A 17500-nucleotide genomic window follows, 5' to 3' on the forward strand; every position below is an offset into this window, starting at 1 on the left:
CTCCCGTGTGGCAAACATGTTCATTCTCCCGTGTGGTAAACATGTTCATTCTCCCGTGTGGTAAACACAGGTTATCCAGCCACCGTTGTGGTGTGGTGATGTTGGTGGGTGTCCAGGAAGAGTGAAGTGTTGTACGTGGAGGTGTAGGACTGTGGCTGTGGCCTACTTCAGAGGCCTGGTCCCACCCTAAACATTAACCTAGATACAGACCTGGAAACAACTCACGTCCTTACTACTCAATACATCACTCTGCTTGGTGTCTGCAGTAGGCCAGCGCAGTGACGTGTCAAAACGACTAGGTAACAAACTATGTAATAAAGGAGTAATTGCTGTGTTATCAATGTGTTATTAATATGAATGAACACAGGTGTGTGTGTGTGGGAGTGTGGGAGTGTGTGTGTGTGTGTGTGTGTGTCAGGGTTCTCACCTGAGCTGGTGCTCTCGGAGGTTAGACAGGGCCTCCATGCCGTGAAGGTATGAGTATACTATCTCCAGATCCTAGAGAGAGAGAGAGAGAGAGAGAGAGAGAGAGAGAGATAGGGGGGGAGGGAGGGAGGGAGAGAGAGGGGGGGAGAGAGAGAGAGAGAGAGGTTAGAGGATGATATTTTATCATTAACAGTAGGTCAGAATAAGGTGTTCAGATCCAGGAGACTTGACAGGGAGCGGGTGCAGGTTACACCCTGGAACAGCACTTGTAAAGGTAGCAGAGTATCCACACAGCTCTTGTAATGTAAATGTTTGTTTGACGCAACACTGCCGTAAACCAGGGAGTATGCGGTGACTGTCATGTAGAGGGAAAAGTAGATTCACATCCACACTGCAGTGGAGGCTGGCGGAGGTAGAAATCGGAGGACGGGCTCATTGTAATGCACGGAACGGTATCAACCACGTTGTGTACAATGAGTCCGTCCTCCGATTTCTACCTCCGCTGGCCTCCACTGCCACTGTTGCAGAGGAGAGGTAGCAGCGTAGTAAAAGGCAGAGCAGAGCGGAGGGGAAGACTATGAGCTCTCTATTCAGACGCTTCATCAAGTGACCGATTCAGGTCTCAAGTTGACAGAGTGGCTTGCATCCAAGATGGAGGAGGAAACAAAGTACTCTCTCTGAGAGCCAGCAGTCTGCACAGCTACACCCCCCTGTGTGTGGGTGTGAGTGTGAGTGTGAGTGTGAGTGTGAGTGTGAGTGTGTGTGTGTGTGTGTGTGTTCAGTGTTCTTTGTTAGCAAAGTGGGGTGTCTGGAGGTGGAGGCAACAGACAGGGGGGACAGAGAGGGTCTGTGTTGTCATAGAGGACCTCCTCTCAGCCTCTCAGACAACCCATGTGACGCAGCCCTGGCGACAACGTGCCCTGATACACAGACAAGAGACACACACACACACACACACAGTCACACACACCTTTCTGCTGGCCTCCAGGCCCAACACTCTACCCCTTCACAGAGCACCCCACACACACACACACGCACACACAGTCACACACCTTTCTGCTGGCCTCCCGGCCCAACAATCTGCCCCTTCACAGAGCACCACACACACGCACACACACACACACACATACACACACACAGGAATCCAAGTGAAAGGCAGGCACTCTTTCAATATTAGCTTACTGAAACAGAGAGCTAGCAGATGCATCCCAGCCAGCAGAGCCCACTAGAACAACAGCCCATCCAGGGCAGGAAACAGCCTGAGTCCACTACTGGTGACACTGCTTTCTTCTGAGTCAACACACACCAAGTCTACCATGCCAACTCGCCATGTGTGTACACCAGTGGAGGCTGGCGGAGGTAGAAATCCGAGGACGGGCTCATTGCAATGCACGGAACGGAATGAGGAATGGTATCAAACACACGTGTACAAGCTGTGGCCTGTTGCTAACTAGAGCTAGCTGTGGCTCGTATTCAGGCAGGCAATAGGATGAGGGGGAGGATTAGGGAACTGATGGGCCAAGCCTTGCTGTTCTCTTTGTTGGTTTCCCCAGTCCTGCCGAAAGCAGAACAGGAGAGGGAGGAGAACCGGGTCTCAGCAAAGAAAGACTTGATGATTAAAAAAACAGGACAGGGTGGCGTTTCCCCTCGTCTGTTTGACGTTGGTCTACTGGCGCTGGGGGTCAGAGACCCTCCGAGGTGGGGGGGGTCAGCCTCTTTAAAGCCAGGGTTAAAGGTCAACGGTCGGGAGAGGAGAGGTTTCGGTTAAAGGCCCCCCCCCCTCGCACCCGTGACTGAAACGTCAGCAATATTGACGGACGACCGCAGAGATCAAAGTCAACAAACGCTCCTCCATGTAGCCATAACACACTATCTGACGCTTGTGAACATACTGAACAGGCTGGTTTAAACAGGCTGACTTGAACACCAGTGAAATTCCACAAACTATGATGTTGGATGGAAGTTGCGTTCTACCTTCTCCAAATAGGCCAAATGCATTTCAGGAGAACTTGGTTGGCAGTTTGTTTAAGTAGATCTAAAAACAGCTCTGGGTTGGCTCTATTAGAAACCTGCAGTGAGGGGTTACCTAGCCCCGGTTACATCACCCAGTGTTAGGCTCAGTATAATCAAAGCCGTATGTTCAGACAGTGCTCGCTGTTTCGGTACACTGTGTAGGTGTAGAAACTCTGCCACTGTGTGGACTCTGGCGCCATCTACTGTTGAAGTAGATCACTACAGTCTCGATTTGGGTTCAGTGCTGCGGTTACAAATGTCCGTCCAAAAGAACGTGTAAATCGGGCAGTAAACGCAAACGTGAACACGTTTGATCGCAAAACATGAATATATTATGATTATGTATTCATTGACATGTCCTATCGTTCATTAGGAGACTAGACTCACATCCCACAGTTCTTATTCTAAACTAGGACTATCAAAGGCATCGTTTATTCAAATCGTGCACGTTGCAGTTTGATAGTTTAAGTCGTGCTGACTAACAGGGGGAACCAAGATCTTATTTGACTACACACACACCTCCTTCCTCCTACCCTTCCTTCACAGTAAACACGGTGCAGAGAGATGGTGAAATCAGTTAATCACTTAACCAGCCACATACAGATCAGTGATAACTATATGCAGGCAAGGTACTATGGCTGCTTTTCAAAGGCCCTGTCCATAAACAACCCTTAACTCCTAGACTCTAGACGTGTGTGTAGATCTGTAAGGGTTGGATGGGCGGATGGTACCTTGCCCATTGATGGGCTAGGTGTTGGGATCTTTGCTTCCACCTCTCTCATCCCCCCCAGATCTACACAAATGTCTAGGTCAGAGGAGCTAGTAGGGATCGTTTCTGTTATGAGGGTCCCACGCTGTGTTCTCAAGCAGGGTCGAGAACCAGTTCTCCTTACACACACTCACCACTAGATGGCGGGCTACTGCGTGTTTCCCCATGGGCCTCAGCTGTGACATCACAGACCGGGAAACAGCGCCACTCCACTGCAGCTCCCAAGTGCCTTTAGACACAGATCTAGGATCAGCTTATGTTACCCACATCCTAACCTACTCTACGAGACGGTGGGGTGCCAAACTGACCCGAGATCAGTGTTGGAGGGCCAGCTTCACCCGACTCTGCAGTTCCCAGCTCCCCAGGCAGAGAAATATGCTAAACCGTCAATTGTGGCTTCAGACTCAAATACTTCAGATCGGCTCTTGAGATGGGTTCTATGGAAGGAATGCAAAAGGACCCTGGTTTTCCACTCCTCCTTTCTACCACGCTCCCTCGCTCATCCGGTCCCTTGTTTTTTTGGATCCGACGACGTTTTGAGATGTCGGGCCCGCCGCAGAGTACACCCAGGGAGGATGTCACAGAGTTCATGTCGCAGCGATGATGACAGGGACAGGCTGAGAATATCGGATGTCTTTCTGTCATATGTGTTACGAGACAGACAAGAGTCTGTTGTTATCAGATTAGGGGAATGTAAACAAAGCACAGCGGAGAACGCCATCAATAACCCTTTCACTGAGAGGACAACAGAAAAGAGGGAAAAGGACATTGCGAGCGATATGAAGCATTAGCATGGTGGAGGACTCACTCTCTTCCAGCCCCAGGCAACCGCCTCAAAACAACAAGGCCCTTTGTATGGACTTCTGTGTTATTGCCAGGTTCTAATAATAACAACACTCTCCTGTGATTTAACCTCCTGGTACGTAAATTAAAGGAGAGGAGAGCGGGAGAAGAGGAGAAGGGTGTTTGATCTGCGCATACGGTGTTGGTGCCGGGACGAAGCACAAAAGTCTCTCTCTCTCTCTGAGTCAGAAGCTGAGGCTAAGGCAGCGGGGAGACCAAACACATGCGTGATGTCTGGGCGGGGCCCAGGTTACAACCAGGGCTAACAGAGCTGCTCCAGGCTAGCAGACCAGTCTAATTCCGCCTTCCCTTTCACCACTGATCCTTCTAGGAACCCGGGCCGACCCGTCTGGGAGCAGGGCAAACACGCCACGCTGTTGTTTTACTTCACAAGATGGGATTCCTTCCTTCAGACCGGTTCGTACGTACATAGTTGGAAACTACGTTACGATACCAGGTATCGACAGCAATGCGGGTTGAGGATGCAAATACTCCCTTTGTTTGGTGTTACACTTAATTCATACTTCCTTATTAATGAAACCTGATATCTCAGGGAGACGAAATGTTTCACCACACCTCCCAGTGTGAGTCAGACAGTAGCAGTCTATCTGAGGTATTTCCTCCCAGGACAGCACAGGGCACTAACAATGATAAGCCTTGTGGTGTTGTTGTGTCCTTTATCTGGTGTCCAAACACAAGGCTGCCGGGTCCAAGGCTGCCGGGACCTGGTTCTGTTCTCTACTGGTTATGTAAGGTCCCAGAAGGAACTGGGTGGCAGGCCCAGAGCCGGTGGGAACCGGGCCAACCGCTTGACTGGCACCACAATCAGTGGGCACACAAGAGTGCAAGGAAGTTAAACAGAGCTTGGCACTTAACATCTGAGTACGCCAGATTCAGAACGGGATCCAGTTACAGGAACTATAGGCTATGGTTACAGAGTCATCTGTCGTATTATTTGAAGCAGGCTTGAGAAATTTACAACGTGTAAAATCTCTGCCTCTCACTTTCAATAAAAAACAGAGAGAAGAGAGGGGACCCGACCGCAGAGAATGAGCCAAAATGTCTGCCGCTTCTTCTTATCTCCCCACACCACAGCGTCGGCTAACTAGATAGGGAGCCGTCATCTGGCTGGCCCTTTCATTGGCCCAATCCATTTACTCATTATCGTTACTTGAATGGTGGACTTGAATGAGGAGAGGAGCCCTGCTTCTAATCACACTGATACCGAAGGCCAGATTTCAAAGGAAGGAATCGTCACACATTAAGAGAGATAGAGGGACAGTGGTTAATCTCTATGGGGTGACCTTTGGGACCTACAGTTACTACAAAGGTCAAGGACAATCCTCATGACCTAGATATCTGTCTTAACCTGATGGACTCCTGAAGATTCCTGTTCTGGAATACCATCATAGATTCATAGAATGTTCTAGAATACCATCATAGACTCATAGAACATCATCATAGATGAATACAATGTTCTAGAACACCGTCATAGACCGTCATGTTCTAGAATAGTTCAACAAAGTGTTTTTCTGCCATGTTAGGTCATAAGAGCTTGAAGCCTCGCTGCATCAGGAGTGATGGTGATCTTTGGTTTGCTTAAGAGTGTAGAGAGCAACAGAGAGTTTTATTCATCCGCTAACTCAGAGGCATGACTGCAGAGGGTGATGACTGGATCATTGGGTGCATTGACCTGACTGGGTCACAGAGGCACAGTAAACCAAAGACACATACACACAGACATACACACAGACATAGACACAACACACACAGACATACATACAGACACACACACACAGACATACACACACAGACACACACACACACACACACACACACACACAGACATACATACAGACACACACACACACATACACAGACACACACAGACATACACACAGACAGTAGACTTGTACTTTACATCATCAATGTCCTCCATGATCGTTCTGTTCTGTGTAACTGCATATTGTATTTGTATATTTCTTTTTAACTGTGACTCCTGAACACAAGCCAAGTCTCCCATCTGCAGCAATAAAGTAAGATGACCTGAGGTTAAGAACCTCTTTTGCGTGAGCGACCTGGCAAGAAGGCAAAAGCAGAAGCACACAGAGTGTCATAACGCTCTGCTCGATCAGGGGAAGAGAGGACGGTTGCATGATGAGGAGGTTTATTCCAGTACAGGAACCAGCCGAGTGAAACAGAGAGTGGGTGATGGCCCAGTTTGGGTCACCAGCGGATGGGGACATGTGTCAGTGGGAAGGGAAGCTGTGGGTGATGTTGTGGGTGACAGCTGGGTTTCACTGTGAGCAACATCCTGTTGTTGTATCACGCTAACCTCTGCTTCTCTCCTCCGTCAAGACCGCAGAACAACCAGCTTCTGAGTGGTCTATTAGAAGAGGCCTCATTCAGAGTGGTGTATTAGAAGAGGCCTCAGTCAGAGTGGTCTATTAGAAGAGTGGTGCCAATGAAGGGGTCCATTTTCTATCGGCTAACGCTTACAGAGACTCAAATAGTTCCTTCACGCAAACCTATGAACCTATGAAGTTGCCAGGCAACCATTCGCTCGCCTGGCTAATATTGCTAGCTTAGATTTTAATTTTCGAAAACTGAATCGATACTGCAATTTCAACCGCAAAACGTCTTAGTTCTACTGGACGTTGTGTGTTTAGACCAATTCAAAAGAGAGATTTTCCAAATGTGTGGTAGTTTTATTGTTTTACTTGAGAGTAGCCATGACGTTTTGGGGCTGAAACCACTTATTTTCATCCACCATCCCCACCGTCTGAAGTCTCGTTAGCCCCGTCCTCTTCCATGTCTTAGTCCAATAAAAAAAACTAAAACAATATTGGGTAAATCAGGACGTTTTTGAACTATTTGAAGTTAATTGGCGCCACTCTTCTAATCCACCACTCTGGTCTCGGTGTCTCTGAGTCCTCCACCAGGCAGCCCGTCTAAGATGGCCGCCCGCACCGCCGTGTCGCGTCCCTGAATCCTGGCAGACACCTTGAGACGTATAGCGGCTTTATTCATGGCAGCTTTAAATCCTGACGGGTTTAATCACGGCGCTTTGCACACCGAGGATTTGTTGAGGTGATTCTGGTTTGGGGCAGAGCTGTGAAAAGCACAAGTGTGTGTGTGTGTGTGTGTGTGTGTGTGTGTCCAGCCTCTGGAGCAAGCCGACCTAGATTCACAACAATCGCTCACTTGTCACTGTGCGGCCGTGATGCTTTCTCCATATCTCCACTCTCTAGTTTTACCACGGGCAATTAGGCTTGTAGCACCAGGTTCACCGTTCCTTATGCTGCTGCGCCAGGCGGTGTTGTGGAGAAAAACGCACCCCATTATATTCCGCTGCATGCCTCCATTTTGAGTGCTGACCTTTTACCAGGTTTGATCTTTTTTTTGGGGGGGGGGGTCATCCAATAGTGGGCCGGTATTCCAGGATTCTGTTACCGTGACAGTGGAGGGGCCGTCTTGAGTGTCAGGCAGGGGTGAGGCCTGCATTCCTCAGATGACACTGGCGAGATAATGTCTCAGTGTCCACGCTAACATACACACACACACACACACACACACACACACACACACACACACACACACACACACACACACACACACACACACACACCCCTTGAAGGGCAATTCCAGCAATGCCCCCCTGCTGCTCGCTAAACTATAGGAGGCATGACATACCGAGAGACAGAGTCATCTGGATCTGACCTCTGATGTCTGTCTATCTGTCTGTCTGCCTGCCTGCCTGCCTGCCTGCCTGCCTGTCTGCCTGCCTGCCTGCCTGCCTGCCTGCCTGCCTGCCTGCCTGCCTGTCTGCCTGCCTGTCTTCCTGCCTGCCTGACTGTCTGTCTGCCTAGTAGCACACTCGCTCACTGTCAAGCCTTACTGGGGGATCATTAGCTGATACATGCATCTCTACCATCAGCAGAAAAAGGTGGCTGAGTCCAACCATGCCATAGAGCCCAGACTACCTTCTCCCCACACAGTGGCCTTCTTCATGTAACGGTGATGTCGTAGGGAAACAAGGGCAACGCATGGTGAGTGTGTCAGAGTGTGTGTGTGTATATCAGGGGAGGCCGGTGGAGGTAGAAATCCGACGACAGGCTCATTGTAAAGCATGGAACGGACGCGTGTTTGATACCATTCCCCATTCGGTTCCATGAATTACGATGAGCCCATCCTCCGATTCCTACCTCCGCCGGCCTCCCCTGATGTGTATAATGAGGCATGCAGAGGGCGGCCGGGCAGACAGGCAGACCTGCTGAAGGTGACAGGGTCAGGCTGCCTACAGTGCACTACGCTGCAAACGGCCCATAGTGGCTCATAGTGTCCGCTCAGCACAAACGCCCCGCTCCCCTGCCTCTCCTCCCCTCCCCTGCCCTGCCCCCCCTCCCCTCCCCTCTTCTCTGCTCGTCTGTGTCAGTGTGCCAGCCGGGACTCAGAGACCCCCCCCCCCCACCACCCCTGGCCCCCCCGAGCCCCCCCCCCCAGCCCGGTCCCCATACAGAACAGCAAGGGAAGCAGTTTATCCCAAATGTGCAAGAGACTCATACACACCTCTGGGCCAGATGGATGATGCTTTGACAAGAGTGTGTGTGTGTATGTGTCACTGTGGAATGTGTGTGTGAGTCATTGTGGAATGTGTCATTGTGGAAGGTAGTTGTGTGTGTGTGTCATTGTGGAAGGTAGGTGTGTGTGTGTGTGTGTGTGTGTGTGTGTGTCATTGTGAAAGGTGCGTGTGTCATTGTGAAAGGTGTGTGTGTCATTGTGAAAGGTGTGTGTGTGTGCGTGTGTGTGTGTGCTCTCATGCCTTTGTTTGTGCATGCATGCCTGTGAGGGGGCAGTAGCTGTCCTTGAATCTCTATTGACTCTATTGAGAGTGTGGTGGGGCCTGGGGCGTGTGTGTGAGTGTGTGTGGCATGGCAGCAGGTGGAGCTTTTATGTACCAGTACAAGGTCAAACACACACACACACACACACACAAAATCTATGGGTGTCCAGGCCAAAGGAGACGACCAACTGTCTGTTTCCACTCTGTGTGCCCTATGGGAGAAACGTACAACACTGTCAGCCACACCACTCGTTACCCCCTAGCGCCATGCTAAGCTACAACAATCGGCTAATTCATTGAAGGTTTGGCACATGCTAAAGCACAAAGCCAATTAGCAGTCAGGCTAGCATTAGCAGTAGCATGCAATTAGCAGTCAGGCTAGCATTACCAGTAGCATGCTCACGAGGAAAAGTTCAAATCTCTATAGCATTACAAATTAACCGACAATGGGAATAGAAAGAAACACCATATTAGCTAACAGCTAATGTACACTGTCACTACTACCAGTACATCACAACCTGTTTGTGTGAACAGGGGGTGGTGGTGGTGGTGGGCGGGGGGGGGTTGGGGGGGGGCTGGGTGGTGGAAGGGAGGGGGGTTGTTTGGTAAGAGGAATCAGAGAAGCATGTGAATAAGCTTAGCCCTCCACTTCAGCTGCAGGGATAAAGCCTTTAAGAAGCAAAGCCCAGCAAGGCCCCGAAAGCATGCAAATTGGATGTGGGCCTGTGCTGGTAGCAGAGAGACAGGCTCGGCTGGGAATGGAGGATCCCCCTGCTAACGCTGCGGAAATGTTCATCTACAATCGTCATTTGTGTGCGAGAATCGTGCAGCCTTACGGAGACCTGTTGATCCGACGTCTCTCGTAAAACACCTGAATCCCCTAACAATGTCTTGGAGACCGGCTGTCATCAATGCTGGAGCAAGAGCGAGATTCAGCACCACACGCCTGTCAAAGACGAGCATAGATTACTGAACTCTGCTAACAAGATGCTAATACGCTAACATAACAGAGGGTCCAGACCATAGGCTGAACAGAATACCAAATGAGAGAGAGAGAGAGAGAGAGAGAGAGAGAGATAGAGAGATAGAGAGATAGAGAGATAGAGAGATAGAGAGAGAGAGAGAGAGAGAGATAGATAGAGACAAAGAGAGAGATAGATAGACAGACAGAGAAAGAGAGAGAGAGATAGAGACAGAGATGAGATAAAAACTATAAAAGAACATGTTGGATGCATTGAGGCTCCTCTCTGTCGTTCATCAACATTTATGTGAGCCGTGGTCGTCTGTTGTGAACATGGCTAGAACACAGAAGCCTCTCAAACCTCGTCACGTGACGGGGGTAATTATGAGGGATTACAGGCGCTAGTTACAGGCTGGCCGAGGGGCCGGGGTGGTCAGTCATAAACACAGGCGCTAGTTACAGGCTGGCCGAGGGGCCGGGGTGGTCAGTCATAAACACAGGCGCAGGACGATAAAGAGCTGGCCCCTATTGTGCTTTGTTACTGATCATAATCCCCAACAAACCCAAAATTAAGCACGGACCCCGTTTCTTAGGCAACCGCCAATTTTCTCTCAGCGGTCGCCATGTCAACGGAGGGTGAGGGTAGCTGACCTCCCGACCCCATCCACTTTCAGCTGCCGCGACGAACAGTGTGTGTGTGTGTGTGTGTGTGTGTGTGTACACATTCCTGCGGGCCTTATCACCAGCAGCTCTGAGCCGCTATAATCCGAATTCTCCACCTCATCGAATGATAAAGATCATGTTATCATAACACGACTACCGGTATGCATCAGAAGAGTGGGACACACTTAGAACAGGTCAGAGGTCGCCAGCTGAGCTGCAGTTATCAGCATGGCTCATTACTGGACGTGTACGTACAACCATCTGATGGCGAGATAGCAGGTGTTGTTAGCAACTAAGCTAATACGGTCCTCTACAGCCCTCAGACAGGCAGACAGACAGGCAGGCAGGCAGACAGGCAGACAGATAGACAGGCAGGCAGGCAGGCAGGCAGGCAGGCAGACAGACAGGCAGGCAGACAGACAGATAGACAGGCAGGCAGACAGACAGACAGACAGGCAGGCAGGCAGACAGACAGACGGACAGGCAGGCAGGCAGGCAGGCAGACAGACAGACAGACAGGCAGGCAGACAGGCAGGCAGGCAGACAGGCAGGCAGACAGACAGACAGACAGGCAGACAGACAGGCAGGTAGGCAGGCAGGTAGGGGATAGGAGGTTTAGAGGAGACAGGGGAGCTGGCACTCAAACTGCGGTAAGTAGCAATTTCCAAAATAAGTATTCAGCATGGTTTCCTGGGGCTTTGAGATGGGGGAGTAGTCACAAGATGCAATTCTTTCCTTTCACTTTTTCTCATGTTTATTCATCGTACGGTTATGCCATCATAGCTACTAAGCAGTAGAGGCTGGCGGAGGCTGTGGCTGTTATCAACACACGTTTGATACCAGCCCTCATTCCATTCCATGCATCACAATGAGCCCGTCCTCCGATTACTACCTCCACCAGCCTCCCTTGCTCCTAAGGTACAAAGCCAGAGCAATCTACCTACAATGCTTTTATTTCTTGTTGTGGATGTAAAACGAAGCCACCAAAATTGTTGTGTTTTCTTTACCGACTACATTCCCCCCCGGCTAAACGCCAGGCAACTGGAATCTAGTGAATAATTGACGAGGTAAATAATCATGCATAATTCATGAGTACGATCACCTTTTCCACAGAGCGAACCCTCTCTAAGCCCGAACAAAGATGGCCGCCACTTCTCTAAGACAACATCTCTGTCTCCAAATATGGTCATTGGTGGGGATGTTCGCTACATGGGTAAAAGTCACATGGGAGAAGGATGTATACAAGGCAATCAGGGGGCGATTAGGGAGCTCTCCTGTAGGAAATGGAGGGTTTTATTTGACTGTAATGTAATGCAAAAGCAAATGGAAAAAAAAAACTAAAGTAAAATTGATGAATGAGCTTCTGTTTGGAATCAGAAAGGTAGAAATCGGAGGACGGGCTCATTGTAATGCATGCTAAAACCATTCCTCGTTCTGTTCCATGCATTACGACAAGCCAGTCCTCCGATTTCCACCTCCGCCAGCCTCCCCTGTGGCAACTGCATTACTGTACTCTACGAGATCAAAACAGTGGAAAGTGCACATGTCCGTATTGAATAATCCAGTGCGTGTCCCCATTAGTGAATGTGACATTGCGTCTCTATGATATTAGCGAGGACATGACACTGTAGTCCTGCCTCTGGGTGGAGAACAGACAGGCTGGCCAACATGCTAAATGAGCATTAATCTGCCTTGCCCGCAGGACTACAAGCTGCTGTTGTGTTAGCGTTAGCCACACAACATTAGTCAGAGGACATCGATACAGGAACTCACTGTTATCCAATTAGCACCGACGGTTAGCCAGGTCACGGCTAACTTCAGGCCACAGCTGTGGCTGGGACTGTACGTGTGAAACTGTACTTCTAAAACATGGTCCCAGAGAGAGAGACATGAATCTATATAAACTGTTCAACTATGCACGCGCGCACGCACGCACGCACACACACACACGCACGCACACACACACACGCTGAACTAACAAACAGGCTAGAACCAACACTGGCAAAGACATGAATCCAACCACAACAATAGCTTCTCACCTCAACCGTGTTCAGACTGTGACTCTCACAACAGTGACAAAGAAACCACAAACTCTCACTGACCGTGACTATAACTAGTGACCACATCTCCTCATCAGAAACCCCCACCACTTCACAAACACAACCGACTGTACTGATACAGTAACGGTACAACCATGACTCTGACTTGACCACTGACCACAACCTCTTTATCTTTAGATGACATGGTACTGTCCTCCAAGGATATTGCTCAATACCATGACTCAACCATAGCCCCTGATTGACCGTAGTCTCCATCCCTCTAACACAACCATTTATCATCTCGACCGTTACTGAACCATAGCCCCCGACTCTGACCACAACCGCCTCCAGCCCTCTAAGCATAACTGTACAAACATGACTCTGACCAACAGTGACCACAAGCTCGTATCTCGACCGCAACTCAACCGCAGCCTCCCCCTCACCCAGTAGGGGTTAAAGGGCAGACTCAGACCAGTGGTGAAACAATAGGATCATTGAGCTGATTGGTCCAGTCAAACTGTAGCGGGTCTGAACTAGGAAACAAGGCCAACGGCCACACTGTAGGGGAGCTGTGTGTGTGTGTGTGAGTGTGTGTGTGTGTGTGTGTGTGTGTGAGTGTGTGTGAGTGTGTGTGTGTGTGTGAGAGAGTGTGGAGCAGGTCAGAACAGGGAACAAAGCCAACTGTCGGGCCAGATCAGGTCCGCTCCATCTCGCCAGAACAAAGCCTTCAAAGATCCCTGCGTTACATAACTCCACGCAGATCAGGTCCGGAAAACTGAACCCCCAAAAAACAGGAGAGGAAAGATGGAGTTGGATTAAAAACTGCGGAGGTGTGTTGAAATCTGGCAGGATAAAAATGGGCTTGTCTCTGGTGTGACCTGTCGGTGGTTAAATATGCAAAACATTAATTAGGATAACTTTTCTCTGTCTAATTAAAATAGAAAGTATATCGAGGGAGGGGAGGGAGAGAGGGAGGGATGGAGGGAAGGAGAGAGAGAGGGAGGGAGAGACACAGGGGCAGGAACAGGGAGAGAGAGACTGGGGCAATAACAGGGAAAGAGAGAGAGACAGGCAGGAACAGGGAGAGACAGACAGGGGCAGGAACAGGGAGAGAGAGACAAGATCAGGGTTATCAGAGAGAGAGAAAGACAGAGAAGCAGAGAGGTAGAGAGAGAGAGAGAGAGAGACCTACAGCAGCCTATATATCAGAACCGCATGAAAGTCACTTCTGAATCAGACTTATCTGACAGTAGGAGTAAAATAATGTCAACCGGGTCTCCTGGGTTTAAACTCAGCTCTCTAACCGCCCTCGCTCAGCCATCCCTTACACCACACGGCCATTACTCCTCCAGCTACCCCCCCCCCAAAACCCACCCCACAGCATATTCTCTCCTCTCCTCTCCTCTCCGGGGTGGAATTCAATAATCAATCTCTTTTACTCGGCTCAGTTAAGAATTCCTCTGTCGGCAGCATTCTACGAGACGGCCCAGTCCGGCGTGGTTACGACTATGACACTGTGCCTCGCGGTTGCTAGGGAGCAGCCAGTCTGACTGCGCTGCGCTGCGCTGCGCTGCGCTCCTCTCCTCTCCTCTCCTCTCCTCTCCTCTCCTCTCCTCTCCTCCCTTCGCTACGAGCATGGCTTTCATTAGGGAGGGAATAGTTCTGGCCCCCAAGGCGTCAGCCTCTCTCCCTCCCGGCCTCTCTCTCCCTCCCAGCCTCTCCAGATGGACATGGAATTTGGGGGTAGTAAATCTGAGGGGGCGTCTGGTGACGTCTCTGGCGTGATGGATGGGAGGGGAGCTGCTCTCTGATCTTGGCCGGGTCTCTGTGACCCAGTGGGCCTAGAGGGAGACGGGCCGGTCATCCATACCCTTTATCGTGATGCCTATTCTAGGCGATATGGCCTCGCTCGTATCAGTCGTTTGTGGGATTCTCCAAAGGAATGCACGTAGTAGAACAACAGCCCTCACACACTGGGTCACACACACACACACACACAGAGTACACACAGAGTACACACACCCACACGTTTTAGCATCAGCCAGACAACTATGTTCAGCCCCTCTACTGTTCGAGCGAGACGTCAAGGTTACTGTCCCCTGTCACAGTGTCACCTGTCACACGTTTAGAGTGTTTCAAGATGGGCTGTGACATCTGGGCTTATCTGGACAGGGACAACGTGTCCCCAGAGAGCTGGGGAGAGAGCCAAGCTGAGGTGGGCTGAGCCAGACCAGGCTGGGCCAGACGCCTCTGGTAGCAGAGGCAGAACACTCTCAACGTCTCCTTCTCTCTCGCTCCTGTCTCACCCGCTGTGTGTGTGTGTGTGTGTGTGTGTGTGTGTGTGTGTGAGTCCTGACACCTCACCTGTCCTCCTCAGAGAGTCATTGTCTCCTCTCTACCTCCAGTGTCTAAGGAGACAACGGCCACTTTGTTCTTGCTTTCTTTGAACTACTTCCTCCATTGTATGCTGATGGTGTATTTGGTCAGCTGAGGCCGAGGTGCCATCTGGACGGGGGAGGACGGGGATACGTGTATACGGCTCCGTGACCAGGGGCTCACCTAATATATATCACCAGGCCAAACATCCTCAGGGCGTCCTGACATACCACGTGCGTGTGTGTGTGTGTGTGTGTGTGTGTGTTCTCATTCCACGTTGCAATAACACAAACCGCTCAACTCCATAACTATGCCGTTGCAAAGCAGTTACTAATGTACGGCATTAACCAGTTATAATACAATAACTAGAGTAGTAATTTACTTAGAGTTATTCCACCTTTATTGCACAGTTATAACGTACAGTAATGTACAGTAAAGGGCGGGAAATGTGTCCGTTACTCATTCCATGGCTGTTCCGGAAGCCCTGCTCTTGGAACTGTACAACCAGTGTTTATCAAAACACGCTGCCAGTGCCGGCAGGGTCCTCGTTGAATGAGCACTTCCTGTTTACAAACTAGTCTTATGATCCCACCCAAGGCCTCCCCCCCACCTCTCCTTTTCTGTCCCTCCCCCCCACCTCTCTCTCTCTCTCTCTCCCTCCCCCCCACCTCTCTCTCTCCCTCTCTCTCTCTCTCTCTCCCTCCCTCCCTCTCTCTCTCTCCCTCTCTCCCTCTCTCCCTCTCTAGGTCTAAAATAGGCCCCAGCCACAGTTAGGCCTGTACCCGTATGCCTACTTCCTCAGGATGTTGCTACACAAAAGAAACATGGCGGACAGCTCAGCTAATCTGTTGTGATCTGACTGGCTGGACCTGAGTCTGGTAGTTAGCCTTCCTTAGGCGCTACCCACACAGGGATAATCATGTTAGAAGGATGGAATAGGGTGGAACTCTCATTTGAGTCATTCTTGAAGCTTCGAGGGATTTGAAAACAAAGACTCTCGGATATTGTTGAATCCTGCTGGTATTGTAGGAGATTTAGTGGCATACATAACAGCGAACATATATAACAGTAAATATATATAACAGTAAACAGAGCATATCATGTGAACAAACGTTTTCCCATTAGGCTGTTTTACAGGTTAACTATGAGAAAATGATTAGCAGACATGAGCTCAGCCACAGTTGGTTCTCTAATGGGTAAAACCAGCTCCTCTTAGCTACCCGCAGTAACTCCCAGTTCGGCGACAATGTAATTACTGTGATGATGATGGTTTTCGACAGGCAGAAATTGGGTCCAACAGGGGGGCCATTGTGTTGGGCACACACTCGCTGGTCTTGCTCAAAGCACATCGTCCAATGGGGAGCCATGCTTGAACGCTTGTCGTCTTTTCCTCCAATTACAATCAATTACAGCCTCCTTCATTAACATAAACGCTAAACTCCCTCATTGGTGCTCCGCGGGGAAAGTAAGAGAGTGGATAGAAACCAGTGGTGATTTGAGGAGACGAGGAACACGTTTCCACTCAGAGCAGGTAGGGAGTGTATAATGAGATCAGTGTGTCATATAAACCTAAGCTAGCCGAGCATTCAGGACGCCAAACTATTCATGTGAATCCAGCAAAAGTGGACAAAGACAGTTAAAAAGATCCTTACAATCGCACATGTATCGCCACAGTGGTTTGTCTCTCAGGAAACTAAGGTCCAATCTGGCAACGTCTTAAACAAGCCAAAGTTACTCCGTCAGCCGATGGTCAACAAAGCCCCCTGAGCCAAAACCACCAACTGACCACAACAGAACTGCCCCCTTGATTCACGTCCCACTTAACTCATTTAGTGCCGTGGGTGAATAAAGTTGCCCAAATGGTCAATATTCTAGAGTGCCAAGGGTGACTTTATTCACCAAAAATACATTGATTATGATGCTTCGTTTTGTAGCCAATCAAAGTATTGTTGCTAGGTAAACACCACATAGAACACTTGGCACTCTAGGTGGTGAGTGTTCTGGAATTCTTTGGTGAGTTAAAGCAACAAGACAAAGTAGCCGGCCTATAAGAGCTGGTTTCCCCCCCTAGCTAGTCTGAACATTGGGTGTCTCCCTCCCATGCAATTACTGACTCGGCCGCACCTACCGTGAGGCTAGAGGTCTGACCTGATTAAACGCTCAATGCTGATGGGTAACATGCAAATGAGCTGATGAATAACTAGCTTAGGTTAATTAAGTTCATTACATGGCAGGGGATTAGGGACTGAAATAGGCCCGCGGACATACAATGGTGCTTCACTGTGGGGGGGGGGGGGAAAGGCGCCACAGCCAGGCCAGATTGGCCAGGGCCAAAGATAGCCTGGATATCTGGAACCAGAGGGCCAGAGGGCCAAAGATAGCCTGGATATCTGGAACCAGAAGGACCATACGGTAGGGGGTAGGGGGTAGGAGGCAGGAGGACAGTCCTACACAGTGCGACAGCTCGCTCCGTGCCAGACACCACAACATCAAAGCTTCAGCACTGGTGACCACTCTCATTTCTGCTCAGCGATGATGATTCAAACTCATTGTCTGAAGGTTTGATT

The 17500-nt window shown here is 49.9% G+C and overlaps 1 protein-coding gene across 1 annotated transcript in view; it reads right to left on the reverse strand.

Moving 5' to 3' along the window:
• The window catches only part of rapgef2b (Rap guanine nucleotide exchange factor 2b), a 98488-nt gene that overhangs the window by 70583 nt on the left and 10405 nt on the right, over positions 1-17500 (reverse strand). The window contains 1 exon segment of the mRNA XM_083686650.1: positions 428-498. Coding sequence (XP_083542776.1) covers positions 428-498 — 71 coding nt within the window.

Source organism: Argentina silus, assembly GCF_951799395.1.
Source record: "Argentina silus genome assembly, chromosome: 15".
NCBI lineage: Eukaryota > Metazoa > Chordata > Actinopteri > Argentiniformes > Argentinidae > Argentina > Argentina silus.